The following is a 23917-nucleotide window of genomic DNA, read 5'->3' on the forward strand; positions in this document are numbered from 1 at the left end:
GTTCTTTTTTATAAGTTAAAGCATTTTCTGTGTTAAAAGGTTTGTAAACAAGTGTTACTTAAAATGTTTTTGAAAAACTACTAAAGTATTGTAAATATTTTTCTAAAAGTAAAAAATATTAATAATTAAAATATAAGCTTTAGTTGTTTTGATTATTTTAATTCATTAAAATTTGAGTGCTTACTTACATTGAAAGTGTTTCGTTAAAACTAAATTAAGATATATCTCAAGTTATTAAATTTATGTAATAGTGTTTAATTATTGATGATTCCTACATTCTAATGTTTATTTTGATTTTGCCTTAACAAATTCGTAGCTTTTGTATGCGTTTATAAGCTTTATAAAAATATTTGTCGAAATATTCACTATTGTACAGTTGATGGAAACATGAAAGTTTAATTGAGTTGTTTTAACAATGTTTCAACGTGCAGAGTATAGTAAATACAGCAATATGAACCCGGCCATGGACAGGAAAGTGCAGGATTCTCTGAGCAGGATCGACAAGGAGGCGCAGACGATCCAGAGGGGCCTCGAGAAGAGCTACATGAGATCCATTCAGGTAGAATTGAAAATGTTGTTTTGCGAGCGTAGTATTTATGTTTATAAAAAGTTGTTTTTAAAATATTGCGTTTTAAGCATGCAGGGTTGATAAAAGTTATAAACTTTTTTATCGTACAAAGTTTTGATTAAAATAAATTAAAAAAAAAGAACTATCACATTTCAATTGGTTTAAAACTAAATTTTGGCTTAATTTTTTAATTAAAACGTTTTTTTTTAAACACAAGCACCAAAATTTGTCATGTTTTTGAACATGAGTTTTGACACATATTAACTTTCGCTAATACATAACTTCTCTAAAAATATATTTTACCATTATTTATTTAAACATTTCAACTACAAACTTAATGTTTCACAAAGGCGAAAGCGATGAGGATGGGAGCAGATTGTTTTGAAAATGACGATTACACGACGGAGCAAGTTCAGTCATGCGTTTCGCAATCTCAACAGCCAATCACATTGGTTTCCAACATCGTCAAAAACGGTCGGTTCTTTTTCTTCATTTGAGAAGTTGCGTTTTTGTTACTAAAAATTAAAAGTTGTTTTTTCACAAATTTTTAGTGTTTTACGAATATTATTTTTTAAAAGGAGTTTTAAAAGTTATATGTTGACAAACTGTCCACTAAAGTATCAAAATTTTGAATGCCCTCGAAAAAAAGTCTTTGAGTTAGCTGTTACTCATAATATTTTTAGTTAAATCCCTTAATCTTTTAAAACTTAAAATTCTAGTAAAAACGTGTGTGTAGGAATAAACATTTAAAAGTGAATAAAGTTGTAATTGTATATTTACTTATACTTTAGTTATATACTTCTTATGTAATGAAAAAATGAACGGTTATCTAAAAAATTTAAAAATAGTTTCTCTTTATTTTCATTACTCATTAATCTTGAAATTGCTTTATAAAGGGTTGCCAAAACACCTAGAATCCTGGAAAAGACTGGTATATGACAATTTAGGCAAAAAAAAATCCTGGAAATCCTGAAATTTGAGAAATTCTGAGAAAAAACATGGAATTTTAAACTATTTTTACATGTTAAGTAACAAAACTTCGATTAGTTACATAAAAATTTGTCTTAGGAATAAAAAAATTTTGTGTTGCAAATATTTTTTTTCATAAAAAAACACATTTTAAGTAGCGTTTCAGTATATTTTCAGTATTTTAAACTATTTAATACTTTTTTACCTTAAGTTAAACTTTATACCAAAAATAGATCAAAAAACTTGCTTTTCAAAAAACCTGGAAGAAGTTTACAAAAAATATTTGGCAACCCTGTTTAAATTTTTTGGTTGCACTTTCAGTCTTTATAATACTATATCTAAAAGTTAAAGATAAATATTGTTTTTATTTAAGTTGTTAACATTTAAAATAGAATACCAAAGCGCGACAGCCTTTTATAAGTAACGGAAAAGATTGACTACAAACAAATAGTTTGCATGCAACATTTGCTAAAAAATAAGTTAAGGGCATAGGGGGGGGGGGGTAAACACCATTTTTTGGTTTTTGATCTTATTTTATATAGTTTTTACTAAGCTACAAGATGCTGTTTACAGATTTAAAAAATACAAAATAATTTTTGAGATATAGCAGGTCAAAGCTGGAGGCAACAATAGGATCCTTATGGGAGGCGCAAACTAAAACGGCAAATAACTAGAAATTACTAAAAATCTATCTCCTCTTACGTTTTTTGAGATAACTACCTCAAATTTTCAGGAAATGTTCCTTGCAGTATTTAGAAAATTCTGTCGGAACAGATTTTTAAAAAATTAAAAAATAAAAATTTTATAACCAAAAAACAAAAAAAAAAACTGTTTTTTTTTTTTTTTTATATAAAATTTTTATTTTTAATTTTTTTCTAAATTCCTTCCGACAGAATTTTCTAAATATATCAAGGAACATTTCCTAAAAGTTTGAAGTAGTTATCTCAAAAAACGTAGGAGAAGATAGATTTTTAGTAAAATAGTCTAATTTTGCTGTTTTAGTTTGCGCCTCCCATAAGGAACCTATTGTTGGCTCCGACTTTGACCGGCTATATCTCAAAAATTATTTTGAATTTTTTAAATCTGTAAAAAGCATCTTGTAGCTTAGTAAAAACTATATAAAATAAGATCAAAAACCAAAAAAGGGTGTTTACCCCCCCCCCCCCCCTATGCCCTTAAAAAATATTTTCGATACAGCTGTTTTTAAAATTTACTAAAATAAAATTGTATTTTTTTACTGAAAAGCTCATTATATAACCATCACTGTTTACTATTAATTTTAATTAGTCAGAGTTGTAGATACTTACTGAAAAAATTGATTTTATTGTACTTAAAAGTAGTTTTTAACCTGCAAATACTCTGCGGGCCGAGGTTTGTTGACCCCTGGTGCTGACTTATTCTATTAGCAGACTATTGCTGAATATGGTATATTAGCAGGTTTACCTTTCACTTAGTGAGAATATGTAATGAAACAAAAACTTTAAATTTTTTAATATACTATTTTTATTTACTAAGTATATATTAACTTTATAAAGTATTTAAAGCAAAGCATTACTTAATTAAAAAGAATCATATTTGTTTTGTAAGTTTTGTTTTAAATATTATGTACAAACTTTTATCTTTCCATTTGTATAAATAGCATCGTACATAAAACATAGATGAGTTTTTATCAATGTTTACAATACATAAACTTCATCTTATATTTTCATGCATATCGGTTATAAGTAATTATAAATACTTAACTTTTTTGTTGTTTCAAGATTGTGTGTTGAAACAAACTCAATGTATGATGTGTAATTTTGTTCTACTTAGACTAAAATGTAAATAAAAGTTATTTTAAAGTTATGAGTTAATAATTCAAACAGAATTGGAGGAATTTCAGAAAAGGCTGCAGAGATGTCTCATGACTTGCCAGGACAATGCAAAAGTTGCCATTCAATCTAAAGTAAGTTGAAGCTTGTATGTTTGGATAGTTCAGAACACAGTTGCCAGATTTTAATAAGCTAAAAGCCACACGTGTTTTACATATTTTTACATGTGTTTTTACAAAGTCAATTTTATTGAGTTGTAACTCTAAGCTATGAGTTGCTTTTTGCAGATTTTTAAAGTTCCAAATTTTTTTGAGATAAAACTGGTTGAAGTCGTAGACTACAATAGTACTAATCAAGATCCTCCAATACCTAAAATGACTTCTAAAGGGGATTTTCCTTACTTTGAAAAAAATGTCAGGCTAAATTAGTCTCAGTCAGGCTAAATCAAAAAAATTTCGCGCACGAACCCTGAGTTATGTCATTTATTCTGTATAAGAAGTATTATTATTTACTTAATTTTTCGAACAGCAAAATTACAAAATATCAAAAAAACACATGATAGTATAAAAAGTTTTTATTAATATCAGCTAATTTTTATAAATATATATCTGAAAAAAAGCACTAATTAAATGGTATGTTTAAAAAATTTGGTATATCAAACTTGAATTACTTTCCAAATCAGGCAAAAAATGTTTGTGAGCAAAATAATACTAGAAAATAATAATAAAGTTATGAAATTTTTAATAGTCACTCTGTTTTGCTAACTTCAAGGCTTTTTATACCAATGTTATATTTTTTAACAGGAAATTTTTTACACATTTACAATTTATGTTGTTGTGATGTAGATATAACATTTCAGAATGTTAGGTTAAATAGATATAAAAGATCTCTACTAGAAGTTGTATATATTTTGTTTTTTGGCATTACTTATTTGCATAAATTTTAATTACAACTTTTACAAATTTATACAATATATTTTTAATTTTTATTAAATAAAAGAGTTGATTATTTTGATAAACGATTTTTTTTTTTATTACTATTTTTATAGAATATTGTTATTCTTATTCTTTTGACTGATAGTTTTGTAGGCTTTAAAATAAGCATGTAATTCAATGTTGACATTCTTTTTTACTTGTAAGCCTGTTTTATATCCCTCATTATTTAATTGATTAATTCTGCCTAGTACTTTCTATTTAAACAACTTGCTTTTCAATTTATTGTGTCTGTCTTCGAAAGTACATAACGTTTTCTATAGAACTTTTTGTACTGTTATGGCTTGTAATTAAAAAAAATAACTTTTTAAAGTGGATAGCATTTGATTTATGAGCAGAGAATTTTTGTACATGTGCATATTATTGTGAAATGATCACTATTAGATTAATTACTGTAATTGTACTTTTTATTGACTTTGCAGAAGTGTTGTTTTAGTGAATTATAATTTGAAGTATAAATTCAGAAGTGTCACATCGTAAGTAATCGACTTATTAGTGAAAACGTTTAAAAAAATTTACACGTATAATTAATTATTTCGTAAGTTGTATTCAAAACATAGTATAAGTTTCAACTTTTTTTTTTTTTTATGTTGCTTTTTTAATTTACGTTACAAATAAGGATAAATCTTAATAACTTAAACTGCACAGCAGATAAGATACTGTCTGTAGAAATGATTTACTTGTCATATTTTTTTAAAATTTTACATTACTTTTGGTATTTAAAAACTTATAAGCAATACTTAAACACTAGTTTTCAAAAAAATCAAGTAATCAAATCTCCAAAACTACCACTAGACAGTGTAATCTATTTAAAATTAGTGTTCTACCGAATCAATGTGCCTAATATGAACAGAGATTGTCGATACCACTAGTATCAAGTAAAATCGTTATTATTTACTACTAGTTAACTCATTTATTCAATATTCATCAAAGTTGAAATGTCAATACAAACATCAGCATTAAATTTAACCAGGTTGGCGAGCGAGCGCAAGTTGAAATGTCGTTTGGAAACTGCATGGTCAGTTGCAGTGACAAGCACTACGAGCTGATGCCGATGATGAAGGAGAGAATTGTCGACCAGATCAAGCAGAACATCCAGCAGTGATCAGGTAGTTTGTGATAAATTATCAATATTAATGACATAACAAATAATTGTATGATTATTTTACGGGTATTTTAGTACAAACCTAACAAAGCCCAGTGTTTTGTTTAACTATATCTTTTCCAAAGTTATTATAACTGAAAACTAAATTCTTATAAATACTCAAATATTTGTAATAATGATAATAGTTTCAAGAACCCTGACAAACATTTCCTTAAGTTTTAAAATTTTTAAAACAGGTCGAACTTATAGAATGATTGTCGAAGCACGAAATTGTAGTTTTGTAACTTATATTTTAGATTGATTTTTCTATTTATGAAATTTGCTTTATAGTTAATTGTTTGTGTTAATAAATTATATATTTATAAAATAATGATAAATTGTCTAAAGCTACTGAAAAGAAATATTTATAGTTAATCTTAACACACTTATAATACTGGTTTTATAAACATATTAGTAATTTCAAATGTCTTAAAATGAAACAAAGCTTAGAAATATTTGTTTATATGTGTTTCAGGCTACAATGTTTTTCTAGTATCAAATAACAATACATAATTAGTTTTTTCCTGCAACGATTAACGTTTATTAGAAGGTGTTTAATAAAAAATTGAAATTTTATCAGCATTTTCAAAACTTACATATTAGTCAACTAAGGGAACCTCCAATCAAAACTTTACAGCTCTAGCTGACTCTCGTGTTTTTTTGCCAAAACGAAACTAAGAAAAAATATTTTTTTTTAAATAAAAGTTTACGTACATGCTTTTTGTTCTTGTGAGTAGATCCAGTTGTGTTTATTTCATTACACATTTCCTCATATGTTTTTGTTTTAAGTTATATATTTCCTCATAAATACTAAACCCCGCCAAACACTTATCCTTTTAATGAAGTCCGCAAAATTTTTTAAAATCCGCAAACAAATTTTGCTCCTTCCTAATAAAATGCTGCCGTCACTTAGTTAAGAGAAAAGAAATAAAATATAGTCTTAAAATTGCTTGTTAATAAGACACAACAAATACAAAAGTGTTAAAAAGTTAGTATCGTTATATAACATATAAAATAACTACAACAAAATAATTCATTTAAAAAGTCCAACTGCGTGACCAAACCACTGTATCAAAATTAACAAACTCTTAAGTTAAATTTAGTACTACTTATTACAAGTGAAGGTATTAGTACTTACTCAATCTTATAAATTAGGTTTTAAAGAATATTTGGTTTTTGATTAAATGTCAGACTAGATAAAATTTTGAAGAAATAATTTATTTCAACTGTACTATAAAATCTAGATTTATTATAATTTTTCTTACCTTACTTTTAATAAAAGTAAATATTTTAGAAGCTTATGAAAACTAAAAAAAAAACTTTATAAAATCGGTAATTTAGATTTGTTAAATGCTTTGCATTATATTAATCCTATCTTATTTTTAGATCTTCATCTTGAAGCTTAAAACAACATTTTATTGAGTAGGTAAAATATAGACATACTTAAGAGTTTCTATGCATCAGGCCAAATTAATTTTTTTTAGGCAAAGACTAAGTTTTTGTTAGTTCTAATGCTTTAAAATCTGTTACCATGAAATTTTGTATTTTTGATTATTATTAAATTGCGGCTTTTTTAAAAGTACAATATTGGTTTTTAAAGTGATAAGTAATTTCATTAGAATTTATATAGTACAGTAACCTCTCACATCCTACGTACTCGTGACGTTACGCATTTTAGAATTATAAAAAATTCAGGAAAAATTTCTCTAATTTTTTTAATATTACACAAACTAGGTTTGTTTTATATTTTTATTTAAAATATGTTTTTAAATTCTAACTCACCTCTCTATATCTTTAGACTTTGTAAACTTATGTTCTTTTTTTTTGTTAACAATAAGAGTTTAAATTAAAATTCTGAAAGAAATGTGACTGTGTAAAATAATGTAAGTATAACTAAATAATAGGAGTATAAAACACAAACAAATAATACAGCACATTTGCCCTATATATGAACAAACATCTAAAAAAGAAATCTAATGAAGCTTCCTAGCAAAAAGTAGCAGTGATACTTAATAAATATAGAGTTTACACTTAACACAAATGCTTAATTATAAATTAAATTTACTAAGTAAAATAGTATATGAATGTTACGTATCAGATAAGTCACATATAAAAAAATCTACTTAATATTAAAATTAGTAAAAATTTTCTATAAGTACAGTAACCTCTTGCATCTTTACGCACTCGTGACGTTACGCACTCTCGTTTATTTACGCATTGTAGAATTCTGAAAAAATCAAAAAATAATTTTTTTAATGTTGCACAAATTAGGTTTACTATATAATTTTAATTTAAAAAATATTTTTAAATGCTAAGTCACCTCTCTATATCTTTAGACTTTGTAAACGTATGTTTCTTGACTAGTTGATAATCATTTAGTTATACGTCAGTATATCAGATTTTTTTTTATAATAAGAGATAAATTAAAGTTTTAAAAGAAATATGACTATGTTAAATAATGAAAGTATAATGAAATAATGATAGTTTAAAACACAAATAAATAATGCAGCATTCTTGCCCTATTTATGAATTACAGAAATCCATTACAGCACCAAATGCATACTTTTGTAAAAGGCTATAGAAACAAATTTTAGTTTAGACACCACACCCTTTCTTAGTTGTAAACAAGTGCTTAACTATAAATTGAATTTGCTGAGTAGAATAGAATATAAATATTAAGTATCAAATAAGTCACACATTAATAAAGATAAAATCTACGTATTTTTAAGATTAGTAAACAATTTTTACAAGTATTATAATTTTATATCAATTTAATTCTTTTTTTAAATTTATGTATAGTTTTATCTTTTGTATCCATATCTATAAATAAAGTAAACAAATTGTCAAAAATGGGAAACTCCTTAATCTGCTTTTTTTAGAAGCGATATCAAAAAACAGCCATTATAGTAAGTATATTTGGTACCTCTCGTATCTTTACGCACTTTTTCTTTGGACACAATGTGCGTAAATAAGCGAGAGGTTACTGTATTATTATTATTTCATATAAATTTAAATCCTTTTTTAAAATATATGTATAATTTCATCTCTTTGTTTTCATATTTAAAAATAAATTAAACAAGTTTAAAAAAAAGAGAAAGTCCCCGGTCTGCTTTTAACTAGAAGCAATATCAAAGAACAGCCATTATACTAAGTATATCTGGTACCTCTCATATCTTTACGATCTCTCGTATCTTTACGCACTTTTTCTGTGGACACAGTATGCGTAAATAAGCGAGAGGTTACTGTATTGGCATTAAGGTTTGTCAGTAGAAATGCAAGAAAATGTTTTGAAATGAAAATATGTGTTAGAATAAAAACTTTCAATCTAAATAAAAAAAGTCTATTGGAACAAAGGTTATCAGACTTAAAATAGTAACTTTCTAAAATATTTATGCAAAAAGTTTTTAAAAATAGACTCATTATAAGCTTAAAATGTTTCTGTAGTTAAATACTGAGTGATCTAGCACTCAAAAAGTAATATTTTGTGTGTGTGGTAGTTAAATGACAGCTCAGTTTAAAACAATTTAACATTCAATGGTGTTTTTAAAAGCCCATGTATAGTTAGTTTATTTGAAAAATTAATTTGTTTGTAGGCTACGCTGTTATAACTAAACTAGTAGACTATGTCGTTTTGTGTTGTAATAAACCCATCTAAACTCCGTCCAACGAGGGCTAGAAAAATTAAGTTTAAAAAGGGGTATGACAGTCTGAATTATAAGTTTTGCGTATGAACATGACATGATATTATTTGTACTTATTTCAATTGAATTATTTTTTACTAATGAAAATTTCATATATCTAAGTTTGCTACTCAGTTCAAATGCCCTGTTTGGTTTTATGTTTTAAGTAATAAAAAAGTTTCATAAAGTTTTTTTTTTAGTCTATTTGGTTAACCCTATTTTTACGGCTAATGGTTATAAGCTGTCATTTTAATTGAAAATTATTCAAAAAACTCAAAAAAAAAAGACAAAAATTTAATATCAAGTTTGGTACAGCTTTATTTTTTAAATATAGTTACTAAAAATTGTACATCATTTAGTCAGTTTGAATTTATTGTATTTTTACACATATATTTTTTCACAACTTGACACTTTTTATAAGCAAATCTCTTTGAACGTCAATAATAATAAGACATGAATAAAGTTAGTTATCTAACAAATTAAAGACTCATAGTAACTAAAACCAAAGTTACTTCTCATTTCAGAAAAACAAAACTTACGACAAACTGTTTTTTAAATTTAGTAAAAAGTGAAGGACAAAACTTAGATGAAAAAACAGAAAATTGTTTGTTTACTTACAAGCTAAGCTAAATTAAAAGCAAAAAAGTCGAAATTTTTTCTTTTCGGTCTTTTTCATAATTGAAGCAGCTAACAGTTGTAATTCGACATAGTTATCTTTGATTGTTTCAATTGTTGTTTCGTTTTCTTTTGCTCTGCTTATAACTTTAACCAGCCGGTTTTCCAAAACTTCCTTTTCATTAAGCAATTTATCTAGGTTTTTACTTTTTTCAACTATTTCTTTTTCCAATGACAACACTTTAACTTTTTCACCTTCAATTTCACTTCTCAAGTTGCTTTTTTCACCTTCTACTTTTGTAATTTTATTTAACAAGTTCTGATTCTCGATTGCTAAATTTTTGTAGCTTTGATTCAAGGAATTGAACTTTTTTGTTACTTCGTCATGCTGGTTTTCAAATTCAACCAATTTTATTTTTACGTCTTTGTAAAGTTCATTTAATTTTTCGTTTTTTAACACCAAGCTTTCATTTTCTTGCATTGAACTACTTTTAAGAGCATTGCATTCTTCTTTATCTTTAACCATGCACCAGATCTTTTTCTTCAATTTTGCATTTTCATTTGTTAGGCAAGCACTCTTAAGCCTCATCTTCTCATTTAGATTTTTAAACTTATTGTTTTCTCTCGATATATACTTATTTTCATAAACTAAATTTTGGTTCTGTACATACAATCTTTCGTTTTCTTTTAGGAAGCTATCATTTTCACTCAATACTATACCGTTTTCCCTTCTAAGTATTTTATTTTCAGTTTTAAGATTTCTATTTATCAAATGCATTCTTTCATTTTCTTTTAAAAAGCCGTCATTTTTCTTTATTACTTCTTCATTTAATTTTTCAAGTTTGAGATTTTTCTCTTTCATATCACTCATCAATATGTCCATATCTTCCTTCGCTTCCTCAAAACCATACAAAACTTGTTTCAACTCATTCTTCTCTTTGTGTAGTCTCGTTATGACATTTTCTTTTCGTTTATTTTCTTTTTGAAACTTTGCCTGTAAAAAATAGTTTTAAATTTATATAAAGGTAAGCTGGTAATACAATTAAATTAAAAGTAAAACATGTTTTATTGTTCTCTGTAATCATAAACTAAATAGTAAAACTTTAATTTATTCTCTTTTCTTTTAACAGATGTTTGAAAATAAAAAGCTAAACAGGACTTTTTGTATATAAAGACTTTAAATAAACACATAACATTTATTCTTACAAACTAAAAAGTGTTAGTTTCTTAAAATTATGTAGCGCAATATAAACAATAAATAGATAAGCTATCAAATTGACTTACACTGAAAATAGTTTTTTAAAGTATTTATATAATTTAAAAGCATTTTAATATTGTTTTTATAAAACGTTTAAGGATTCAATCAAAAAAAAACTTTTCGTAGAAAAATGGGCTCTATTTTTTTCTTTGTATTTGTCGAGTAAACAGTATAAACTGTGAACAAACTAACCTCTAAGCTCTTAATGTAGTTTTCCAACTCAGTAATTTTAGAACTCATGTTCGATTTTTCAGCTTTTTGCTAATAGTAATGACTATTTCACTAGCACTTTAGATGTGATCTAAATATTTGTATAAAAATATAAAAATTAAAAACTAAAGCTAACAAAAACTTAAACGTCATAATAAAACATTCTGACAAACTAAAAATAGTTGCTAATGAAATTAATTCACTTTTTTTATAAAAAAAGTTGTAAACAAGTTTTATATTTTACAATAACAAAAACAAATAAGACTTTTATCAACTTAATCAAGACTGACGATAATGTCAACAACAGGGGTCGGCAGTCTTTAATAACTATCAAGCCAATTTTCTATAAAAAGTTACTCGCTTGATGAAAAAAAATCTTAAGCAAATTGCAGTTTTTCAAATATTTGAAGTAATAACAAAATATTTAATAAAAAGTTGAATTGTAAAAACAACAATAAAAAAGTATTAATTGCAAAATACTAATAAATCAAAAGCTTAAGTGTATGTTAGTAATACAAAACTTTTTTATTTATTTTTAACACGTAGTATGTTTTTCATTGAAAAGTACATCACAGCCTGCGGATTCCCGAGCCTTGACTTAAATAGAATATTTTTAAAGGTTTTAAAATACTTTTTAGTTTTCAAATTACTAATTTAGTCATTTTTTTAACTTAGTATTTCACAGCATTTTAAAAGCTGTGCACAGTAGAACACTAAACAAAATGCTTGTGATTGATAATTATTAAAATACATTTTATTCAAAAAATTTTTTTGGCGTTTTTGAAGATCAGTACTTAAGCAGAAGATGACAAACAAAACTGCTTATGTTAAGTATAAGTACACTTTTTTCTAATGTAAATTAAAAAAAAAACTTTTGATAAACACTGATTTCGAGAATAACAGATTAAAGTAAATTTATTTTATATTTTTTATAGTTATTTGTGTCATAAAATGCCGCGTGTACTTTGAAAGAAGCGTTAACCTAGCTCGATTGCATTTTTTTGCATTTAAAAAAAAATCCTAATTTTAGATTCACCTGTTTTACTTTAAAGCTAACTAAGAATTTTTTCTTATTACAGAGAACGCTCCTTTGCATTAATTAAAAAATAAATCTGTTGGATTGGGGTTCGAACTTTTGAGTCGGGCCCCTTAGAAAAAATGTGTTTTTTTGGATGCTTTTACACCAACCGATGTTTTAGTCAAAAAATACTAATTTTTTTTTACTTGGTTGTGTTTTCAAGGGTTTGTAATTTTTTTCTAGTTTCTAATTTTTTAATAAAGTATACAAATATGCCCGATTGTAAATTTCAAAGACCCTCAATTTTTCAACGACCACTGTAGTAAAAATTTATTTTACTTTATTTTTTTAATACACTTAATTTTGACTATTCTAAATGGTTTACGCTTTTTTTTATCTAAACTGTTTTTATGTAAGACATGACCCATGCACGTTTTACTAAAATAATCGTTATTTAAACATGAAATCCCTCATATGAAGAAATATGAGATAAACATGTTTAAAAAAATCAAACCACATTGTGGCGCTACGGAGACAAATAGTTGCCCTGAGATTGCACGGACTTAGTTTTAGACAAAAAGTTGCTAAACTTTACGCGGTTATTTTAACCACATGATGGCGCTGTTTTGAACGACCACCCTGAAACATTACGCTAATTGATGCTAAGCAAAAAAATATACAAAATTCCACTTTACGTCACTGTCTTTTTCAAGTGCAAAAAATACTTTTTTAGAAGTTAAAAATGATTATAGAGTTTTTTTTCACAACAAACTTTTTCATTGTCGCGTCACCACCAAAAATTAAAAAAAAAAAAATCCAAAACAGAACCTAAGAAAGAAAATAAATTAAAGATTTTGTTTAATAAGTTTCATTGTTTTTCATTTTTAATGTGTTATTTTGTCTCAAATATAATCAAAATTTAAATACCATTTTCTAAAAAAACTTATATGACACTTTTACTATATAAATTGCATAATTTTAGTTTGTCGCTTATATAAGACTTATTGAAACCCAAAGTTAAATTTCAATAACGTAACTAAAAGAATCAAAAACACAAAGCAGATATTATAAAATTATAATTTTTTTTTGCAAAACTAACATAAAAGCATTATTTTATCTAGAATTAATAGCAGCTAATTAAAAAGAGCAATAAATGACATTTTCTTTAACACTTTTTTAACAAATTTAGAATAGTTATTTAAAGATTATTACAATACTGATTTCAAAATATTGTATCATTTATTTAAAATTGCTTGGAGATTGTAACATATTTTAAAAACAGCTTACTTTACAATCAAAAAAAAAGAAAACAATCTCAACACAGTGCTTCATTGATGGTCCGGTTATGTTCGGCAAGCTTTTTTTTGTAGTTATGGCCGAATAAGCCTTTGGCCGGACAAAAACAAAACACCGTTATTTATCTAATTAATAACCATTTTTGAAATATATAATGCGTAAGGTGAAATTCTTTTTGATGTATATTTTATTCTAACATTTTTTGACGATTCAAACAAGTAAAACAGACAAAAACAAAACAAAAATTGACAAATTTTAAAATAAATTAAATGAAAAAAATCACACCGTAAATAATTTAATTTGTATCGGGTTCAAGTTTTCAGTGAGGACCGGATAAGTGAGGTTCAGATAAAATAGTATACACTGTACTTTATTTCAGTTAGTTTATAAATAAATAATTTAGAAAGTTGTACCAGTTTATTCTAACGCCGGATAAAAGGCTATATGCGAGCAATTTTATCACAGGACTTGTACATCAAACCGTTTATATATTCACACGACTCCTTATTCCATTCATCCTTTTCCGTATCATAAATCACAATCGTCTGTTCCTCTCTTTCGAAAACAACGATTTTCTTCCCCATCGAAACTGCTCCGGGGGCTTCGCGACCATAACAGTTGAATTTAAAAGAAGACGCGACGACAGAGAAACAGTTGGTGGACTTATCGAACACTTCGCACTGCTGATTGCAGTGGCCCACCACAAACAGCTTGCTTCTGACGGCGACCAAGCAGTGGTCGTAATAAGACCTGTTCGTGCTCGGCATCGGAGACCAGGCGCCTTCCACGTGGTCGAACGCTTCGACCCGCTCGCTCGTGTTGTAAAGTCCCGCCAGCTGACGATCCGGGACACACCCACCGGCGGCGACAACTTTGCCGTCAAAAGCGGCGCACGCCGGACTGTACCTCGCCACCTTCATTCCGCTGACGACTTTCACCCGCTCGAGCTTGGCGTCGTAGCGCAACGAGTCGGCGCACATTCGGCCGCTTTTGATCATGCCTCCCACTATGTACACGTGGCCGGTGAGCTGGCAAACACCGAACCGCTTGCGGTAGTCCACCTCGGCCACCGTCTCCCAATTTTCACTCACGCTCCAAAGTTTTTTGATCACCAGGGTTCTTTTGTTGTTTCTCGCCCGTTTGCGAGCAATGACGTAAATTTCCCCGCCCACGACGACCGCTCTGTAAATTTTTTCGTTTTTCTCCACCGAACAGCTGAATTTGACGCTTTGAAAGTTTTCGCCTAAGCCGACTTGCTTCAGCTTTCTTTTTCGTGACTTCAGGAAAATTTCAAAAGAGCTTTGGCTGCAGTGTCTGATGTCGACATTTTTGCGGCAACAGTTGTTTCTGTCCGCCAAAACGCTTCTGACCAGTGATGAGCAATCACAGTCGTTTTTACAAACCGAACTGCACAGCAGATGCTCCAGTGCAGGATCCGACAGCAAAGGAAGACGCACCGTCGACAACAAGCTTTTTGCAAACTTTGTTCTTCCACCCGCGTCGAAATTGATCCATTCTTCTGCCGCTTTGAAAACTTCAAGCTCAGAAGTGATGTGTAGTTCGGACGAAAGAAGTATTTTCTTAACCAGATCAACATCCAGCCGAAAGAAACTTTCAGTTTCTATTACATTAGTAAAGCAGCGTTCTATAACTTTTAAAGTTACCTGCGCGACACCGGATAAGTTGAAGACACGTGCAAGTTTGAGATAAAGAGTTACATTCCTCCAACTTTTGTTTTCTTCAAAGTACTTGCAAAAGGTTTCTTCAATGTTCTTCTTTTCTTGAAGAACGTTGCTCTTTCGGATATTTAAAATCATTTCTTTTTCTTCCTTTTTAGCTTTTCTGTAAAAGTTTTAAGCTCAAAAATGACTATGTTATACTCAATTAAGAAAAAAACATCAAAAAATATTATCAACTTAAAGTGGAAAATAGAGTGTAGTAATATCTATCTAATAAATAACAATTTCCAACTAAAACAAACAGAATTTAACTAAATAAAATTTATAAGTACACTTTAAAAAATAATTAATTTTTATTACAACTTTCTTTATGCATAATCAAAATATATAGTTTCTATTAACTGTTTAAAATATAATTTAAGTGTTTGCTAGTAAAGATCCTAGAAAAACAAGTCCACTGTAATATCTAATAACAAGTTAACACACTTCAACGGAGCTCTGTAAAAAATAAATAATATAAGGGAAGAACAGAAGCTAAAGTTGGTATATATTATATATTTATTAGAAATAAAAACAACTACCATACATTATTGCAGATTAATGGTGAACAATGGATACAATACATAATGTTAAATCCGATTGTTATAAAACTATATAATTTTTGTAAATATTTAGTCTAGTAAAGTAAAATACAAAACAAAATAACAAATGAAGCAACTCACTTGAAGTTCAAGAAATACTGATTCAAAGTATTAAACCGTTGTCAAACATTCATAACCACAATTTTAATTTAATATATATTTTAAATATATGTATAAGATATTTTCAAGTTTGACACACGATTGTTCTTTTCTAAAGCAATTGTTAATTATTTTACTCAATGTTTAATGAGTATGCAGTTTATATTGTGGTTTTTTATGTACGGCGCTGTAACTTAATTATTGGTCAGGGCTTTGAATGCTGAATAACAGTTTAAGCTTTTGGGTTTTTTTTTTCAACAAAAATTTGTTATTTTAGGTTGTATCAACTTTACTTACGTTATAATTCAGATTCAATCATTATAATTAATTTATAAACATACATTATCCCAAGTATGTATAGCTTTAATTACTTTAAACTATTATTTAATTTGTTAATTCAGTAATTAATGTTTGTTGTTTTACTTCTTTTTATTTACAATAGATTATTTATTATCTAAAAAAAAAATTAATTGAAGTGCTTTAATACTTTTTTCGAGCATAAAGAATAAATTATCTCGTTTGCAGTGCAAGAAAAATGACTTCTTTTAATGTTAATGTAAAGAAGCGTAGTATCGTGAGGTAGTTATTGGATGTTTTTTGAATGTTTGACAACAATTTAATACTTTGAATCAGTATTTTGTTCTGAGAAACCAACGAAAAAAATACTTCTCGGCGATTGGGCAACATTTTTTGGACAATTCTGAGTGTGTTAAAAATTATAAAAAGGACAATTTTTCAGTCTTAGTGAGAGCGGAGAACTCTTTTCAATTGCATATTCTGGAAGCCTTATGTATTTAATCTTTAAGGCCCAGTATATGTAAGCAGAAAAAGTTGGTTTACCAAACTAGACTTTTTAAATCCTTATATTAGTAATTTTAAAGTAATTAGTTTCTTGTTAAATTTTATTTTTAAGTATAGTTTTAATTTTTATCGCTTGTTTATTTAGATTGTTTTAATTCTAACGAGTTTTATTAGTATACCAAATTTATTTAGCATAAGCACTTATTTAATTTTCAACATTTGATTATTACGTCATTTTATATCTTAAAACTTTAAACTTCAGTATGGTTTTATTTCAACTTGTATTCATTCCAATTCAGTAAGAAACTATTTCTGATGAGCCTTACTACGAAAGTACTAAAATAAAGTTAAAGAAAATGATTTGTATTCTGTTATATACCTGGAATCAGTATTTCTTAATTTCTTTGCTTATCATGATTTGTTATTGTATTTTGTATTTTACTTTAAATAAGTTTAGACCTAATATCTACAAATATGATATATTTTAATAACAGTCAAATTTAACATTATGTATTGTATCTATTATTAACTATTAATCTGCAATAATCTATAATATTTATTGTTGACAAATACATGTATATATACCTGGTTTAGCTTCTATTCTTCATTTACAGTATTTATTTTTCACAGAGCTTTGTTAAAGTGTGTTAACTTGTTAACGTGTTGTAAATTGTATTAAAGAACGAGTAATGTTTAAATACTTTATTATTAAATTGTATTAATATAATTTTATTTGTTAATAAGTTGATTTAATACATATTAGAGGACCAAAAACTTATTGTTAGAATACAATATAAAAATATTTTAACAAAAGTGTTTTATGTGAACAAAAAAAAATTTTTAATTTTGTAGTTGGCAGTTAAAGCTGTAACTTAGTAATTTAATTCAAAAAATACTTTTTTCAGTTATTAAACATAAGTTGTTTTCTTCAAGCCGCATCGATGATTTTTTTTTACACAAACTTAAAAATGTTTCAGTCCCATTTTTTCTTAAACTTTGTTTGAGAATTGTTGTGTTAAGTTTTTTGCGTCATTGACTTTTCTGCTTTCAGTTTTTAGTTGATGGTTTAATTTGTTGTTACTCATTTTTTTAATAATCTCCATTTTATCTTAGAAATTTTAATTTATAAATCTAAAATGAATGTGGGTGTTTTTAAAATTTAACAAAAAAGAAAATTTAAAATGTTATATCGTAATAAAACTAATTACAAAAGAGAGATTCAGTTACGTTTATTTGGTACAACTAGGTTTCACTGCTGGGCAGATCTTCAGGTACAAAAAAATAAACAATGATTTAAAACAGTGGTCGTCAAACTGATGAAATTTGTTTATCCAAATTGAAAAATAAATATACATATATATGATGCACTCCTAGACTCAAACAATTCGCTGCTAGTGAATAGAAACATGTAAATACTTTCAATTGTTTTTATTAGGTGAAAACGGAAATTGCTTAGAGTTATTATAACTATTTATTTAAATAGAGATACGCTATAAACTAAACTACGTATAACAATTTGGATACATAAAAAATAAGCAGTTAATTTTGTGTCCATTTTAATAAACTTTTTGTTTTATTAAGCTTATATTAGCAACAGTATTTTACTTATACCGCTTAGGTCTTAAACACTTATCAAAGAACATTTCCGCAACCATTTTCAAAAACTTGTAATCCTAACAGGATACGTTCAAAATCCACCCGCGATCAAAATCTAACCGCGTTCAAAATCCACCCAGTCAATTCGAGAATCGCTTACCGATCGAGGGTAAGGGTTAAGGGTAACAGTGATAGTGAAAAATCAGTATAAAATAAATAAATAGAATGCAAAAAATATATAAAATGAATTAATGAATAAAAAAAATATAAAAAAAAGTCGGGTTGATTTTGAACGCAGGTGGATTTCAATCGGGTAGATTTTGATGTTATACCACTCCTAATATAGAATGTTAAATATTAGTAGTTTAGTTAAGTTAACTTTATGAAATTTTATTCAGAGATTACTTTTTGTGTTAAATAAAGATATTAACTGTTGAGTTAAAAACATATTTGACAAATTAATATATCCAAGAAGGAGATTGAAAATTACAATTTTATGATTTTGAGAAACTTAATTACTTTTATTTACACTAATTCACCGCAAAGCGGATTTTCAAACTGTAAATCTGTAGTAAAATAGTAGCAAAAATAAAAAATAATGTAAAGTTTATGTGAATTAAGTTATATGTTGAGAAAATTATACTAAAAAAAAATATATATGTTAATAAATATTGAGAAAACCATTAACGCTATAAATTATAACTTAAAAAAATATATACAAATAAATATTAAGCAAACCATTAACGCTATAAAACCTTAAAAAATAATAACAACTAAACTGTAAGCTATAAAAATGTGAAGAAAAACAATTGAACTATAGTACATAAGGCATTGAAATGTTATGGAATGTTATATAAGGCATTGAAATTAAATTGATTTAAAAAACAAAACATTATAAAGTTAAATATTATAAAGTTGGAAATTAGTTTTTCATGAGACACGTTGTTTCTGTCGTTAAGTTATAATGTATTGTTGTTTAAAAGAATTAAAAACAAAATAACAGAGGTAAACATTGAAAAAATATTTTGAGCTGTAAACGTAAGATAGTTTTGTTATCATGTCGCACAAAATGGCTTTTCATTAAAAAAATTCATTAAGAAAAGTGTATTTGGAACGTTATATCAAACTTTACAAAACACAAAATTTCAATTATGATACAACCATGAAAAAAAATAAATTACTAATAATAGTAACCTAATTTTATAAAACAATAATTTAAAATAGAGAATGGGTATACTTTATTGAATGCACAAACTATTTGATATCTCTAAAAGATCTCCATCTATATAAAATATTATTTAATTATGATAATTATTATTATTCGTTCCTTCAAGTGATGCGGGTATTTGGTCATCAGTTCTTTTTTTTTTTGTTCAAAGTTTTATTTTGTCTGCTAGGTCTGTATGGATTCTTTCCAGGCTGCATAGTGTGCAAATGTTAGTATTAGATTTTACTGGCTAAACTATTTTCCATTTGTTTGAGTATTTTATGTTGATTCTGTTTAAATCCATAGACGGTTTGCAAGTTTGGTACAATATTTGGGATTGTTTTTAGAGATTATAACTTATATTAGTGAAAGTTTTGTTAAGATAGTAAACTATTTGTGCATGCATAACAATATTTCCATTCTCAGCTTTAAATTACTATAATTTTACAAAATTAGGTTATTATTGGCTTACATTTTTCATTATTGTATCTTAATTAAGGTTTTGTGATTTTTTAATATATAAGTTAACGGTTCATACACAACCTTTATAGCATCCTTTCCTAAATAATACTTTTTCATAAGCCATTTTATTCTGATTCTAACATAACTATTTTAAGCATTTCAACAATGTTTACAACTCATTTTTTTCAATGTTTACCCCTTTTGGTTTGTTTTAACATATTTTAAACAATAATACATTTTGATTCAACGATAGGAACAACGCGTTTCATGTTAAACTAATTTTCAACTCTATAATTTTCAACTTTACAATGATTAGTTTTTAAAATCCATTTCAATTTCAAATCTAACTCTAATGCCTTTAAAAATAATATAGTTTAATTGTTTGTCTCTTTCTGTTTATCGCTTATAATTTAATTGTTAATTTTTCTAAAGATTTTACAACATTAATATTTTTTTTAATGTTTACTTATTTAATTTTCTTAACATATAACTTAGGTCACATAAATTTTTATAATATGTCTCATTTTCAATATCATTATATTACAAATTTATAATTTTAAAATCCGCTTTGCGGTAAAACAGTGTAATTGTGTTTTTTAAAATAATAGAGTTGTAAACAAAGATATTTATATAAGAAATTAAAAATAAAAGAAAAGAAACACCACAAAAAAGTATCCAAGAAGTCAAAAAAGCAGTATCCACTTGTATTTCCGGGTAGTACCATAAATATTTCTGTGTTCTTGTCGCTAACTTGATGCTGGCATATCCTAAATGATAGGTGTAAGCATTGTTGCTGATTTAAGAAAAACAGTATTAAACTAGTATAACCTAAATAGTTTAAAATATTTACGACTAACTTAAACTTGTTTAGTAAATAAACTGAGTACAATGCTTCCTCACTTATACGGCCTTTTTTGTGAGCTTTTTTGTAACTTTGGCTGGATTAGCCTTTATACGGATAAGGTCAAAACATGGTTTTTTTATGCATTAGATACAATAAAATGTACACACTATCTTCAATTAATTTATTATATTCTTCTTATTTAACTAAACATTACTACCAAAGAGCTTAAAGTTAATTCTACATTCAGTTGGAAACAAATGATAAATCTACTACAAAACTTTAAACTGCTTGCTTAGTTAAAGAAATTAAACTAGACTTTTAATTGTGGTAAAAAATTGTTTTTAGCTTAAACATAAAAACCTACTTCTTGACAGAAATTGACCGGATAAGCAAGGAACCGGATAAGTGAGGAAGCACTGTAAAAAAACTTTCATTAGTTTTTAAAACATATGTGCGTCTAAAAGTATAAACAAAGAAGTTTGTAAAAATATTTGTTGGTAATCTTTTGCTTTATAAAAATAGAGTCAGTAAAAAAGATACTAAATTAAAAAAGACCATAAACTTAAAAAATATATCTAAAAAATTCTAACTAAAAAAAAAACTAGCCTAAGTAAGTCTGATTCTTATAAAACTAGCCTGAGTTGAACTTAGTTTATTAAAAATCAGGGTTGTATTTTTTTTAGTCAAGGAAACTATTGTGAGTCACCTTGATTTTTCAAAATTCCTTTAAAAACATCTTTAACTAATTTAAGGGTTGCAAGTAATCTTTAAAAAAACATTTTCAAGGTTTTCTGAATTTCTTCCACGATTTCAAAAGTAAATGTTCTGTTTCTATTTTGTTATTAATAAAAGTTAAGGCAAAAACCTGTCTTCGATAGTATAACAGCATTGGAAAGATACTGTAAATCTTCTTTAAGTATGAGTTTTTTAACAATAGACATAACAATAAATTTATATTTATGATAGACCTTTGTGTCAATTTGAAATTAGATTATTTTAGATGTAAAAATTCTTTAAAATTCATGGTTTTTAGTGATTTTTATTTAAAGTTCAAAGGTTTCTTCAAAATTTTTCAATTTCCAGGTTTACAAGCTTAATTTGTTAAAATTCTAGGATTCCAGGACTTTTTTCAACTCTGAAATTAGCAACTAAATTAAATTAAATTTTCAAAGCAAAAAAGGTGTTTCTAAATATTGGTTATATACTATTAAAGTTTTAAAATTGGATCAACAAAATCTTATTAATGAATAAGATCGTGAATAAAAGTGACTGAGAGATTTATCTTTTTTTATAACTTTCCGATTAAGAACAATCAAGTTGACCTAAGTCATTCTGATACTTTCATAATTTCCCGAGCTATTCTGAGTATACCGAGTGTGTGGCACCCTTTAATCTTGAAATTTGACTGAGTTATCCTGAGAAACCTGAGTATACAAAACAGTAATAGTATTATTACATATTTAGTTTTAAACTTATTAGAAGTTAAGTTGTTTGAACTCTTCATAAGAAATTAAGTTTTTATAATTAGATTGTATTGATTTACTGATTAATATACTCAGTACTTCCTCGCTAATCCGGTCCTCGCTAATCCGGTTCCTCGCTAATCCGGCCGGTTTTAGTCGAAGAGTCGACTTATTTACTTTAGCGTTTTTAGCGTTTAATTTCATTTTACTTCGAAAAAATATTCAATTTACGTTTTATAAGTATGCAAGCAATATATTTTTACGTCATAATAAAGTATCATTTGTATAATCTTAAGTTTTTTTTTATACTTTTCCCGCTCATGTGAACAAACTTGTTTATTATTTATTTGCAATTTTTCCGTCTTTGCTAAGCAAGTTACACTTTAATATACTACAATCAACATATCTGGTTAAAAAATGGATAAGACAGCAAAGAAACGAAAACGCGTTCAACTAACAATTGAAAACAAGTTAAAAGTTTGCGAAATGGCAAACAATAATGTGCCTAAAGCTGTTATAATGAGCCAGTTTAACATTGGTAAGTCAACTTTAAATGACATTTTGAGAGGCGAAGAAAAGTTCAAAAAGTTTAAAGCCGAAAAGGAGGAGCTGTGACTAATTGCAGCTGCTAAGACGGCAAAAAAAGTAGAGGGAGGCGTCTTTGACAAGCTAGACAGCGCACTTTACATAACGAAAAAGAGGCTGTTGAAGTTGTTGAAGATGAAATTGGTGTTTCCCAGCCTTTTAAGTGTCCATTTTCTCATGTTGAAGCCATGAAGAAAATGGACGATTACTTAGCTTTCTATCGTTGCCAACCAGAAGCCACACCTGAAGATGTGTCAAAACTCATCCAATTTCGTGAGAAACGAGAAAGCACTGTAAAACAATTTTCCATTCTTTCTTTTTTCAAAAAAAAAACTTAATTTAGTTAAAGTGTTAACAGTCTAGTTTTTTTCCATTAATTTTGAACTTATAAAAAATTTTTCGTTTAGTTTTGTCTGATTTAATTCTTTATTCTTTGAATAAAGTAAAGTAAAATAAATTAAATTGACAGAAATTTTGTAGTACGTTTTGTTATATATATTCATAATATAACTAAGGTAGATAATTTGTAAAAAAAACGATATTTTGTTCTTATCCGGCCAAAGGCAAATCCGGCCGTATTTTCAAAAAAACTTTGCCCAACTTGGCCGGATTAGCGAGGAAGCACTGTATATGTTTAATTATAATAATGTGTTGGAAATTTAAATTGTAGCATAAATTTTGAACTAGAAAATTCGATAAAGTTAAAAATAAATTAAACGCTAACCATATATAAGTTTATGAATTTTTCTTTGAGAAACATCTTTAGGAAGTGTGGACAGGAGTAGAGTTCTACATTAATAGTAATACTTACATTAAATGATTAGAAAGCTACAAAAACGTACAAAATGGTCAAAATAAAATATAACAAGTTATCAGGGCTGTAGTTAACTTTAATGTTAAACTTTATCGCTTGAAAATAATAAATTATATAAAGCTTATTTTCTGCGTGACCAGAAAAATTCATGCATCCATAAATAAA

The 23917-nt window shown here is 26.9% G+C and overlaps 2 protein-coding genes across 2 annotated transcripts; one reads left to right on the top strand and one right to left on the bottom strand.

Annotated features, from left to right (window-relative positions):
- The first annotated feature begins 424 nt into the window (after positions 1 to 424).
- Positions 425 to 5812, top strand: LOC145838639 (protein FAM136A-like). Its single transcript, XM_082946262.1, has 5 exons — positions 425 to 559; positions 919 to 1042; positions 3403 to 3482; positions 5314 to 5449; positions 5682 to 5812. Exons 1-4 carry the CDS (start codon positions 452 to 454, stop codon positions 5443 to 5445), a joined length of 444 nt encoding a protein of 147 aa, XP_082802388.1. The 5' UTR covers positions 425 to 451; the 3' UTR covers positions 5446 to 5449; positions 5682 to 5812.
- Positions 5813 to 14001: 8189 nt separating this feature from the next.
- On the bottom strand, positions 14002 to 15378 carry LOC145838713 (ectoderm-neural cortex protein 1-like). Its single transcript, XM_082946338.1, has one exon. The coding sequence runs from the start codon at positions 15376 to 15378 to the stop codon at positions 14002 to 14004; it is 1377 nt and encodes a 458-aa protein (XP_082802464.1).
- Between the last annotated feature and the right edge of the window lie 8539 nt (positions 15379 to 23917).

The sequence above is a fragment of the Thalia democratica genome, chromosome 6, assembly GCF_965202585.1.
Source record: "Thalia democratica chromosome 6, ktThaDemo2.hap1.1, whole genome shotgun sequence".
Classification (NCBI taxonomy): Eukaryota; Metazoa; Chordata; class Thaliacea; order Salpida; family Salpidae; genus Thalia; species Thalia democratica.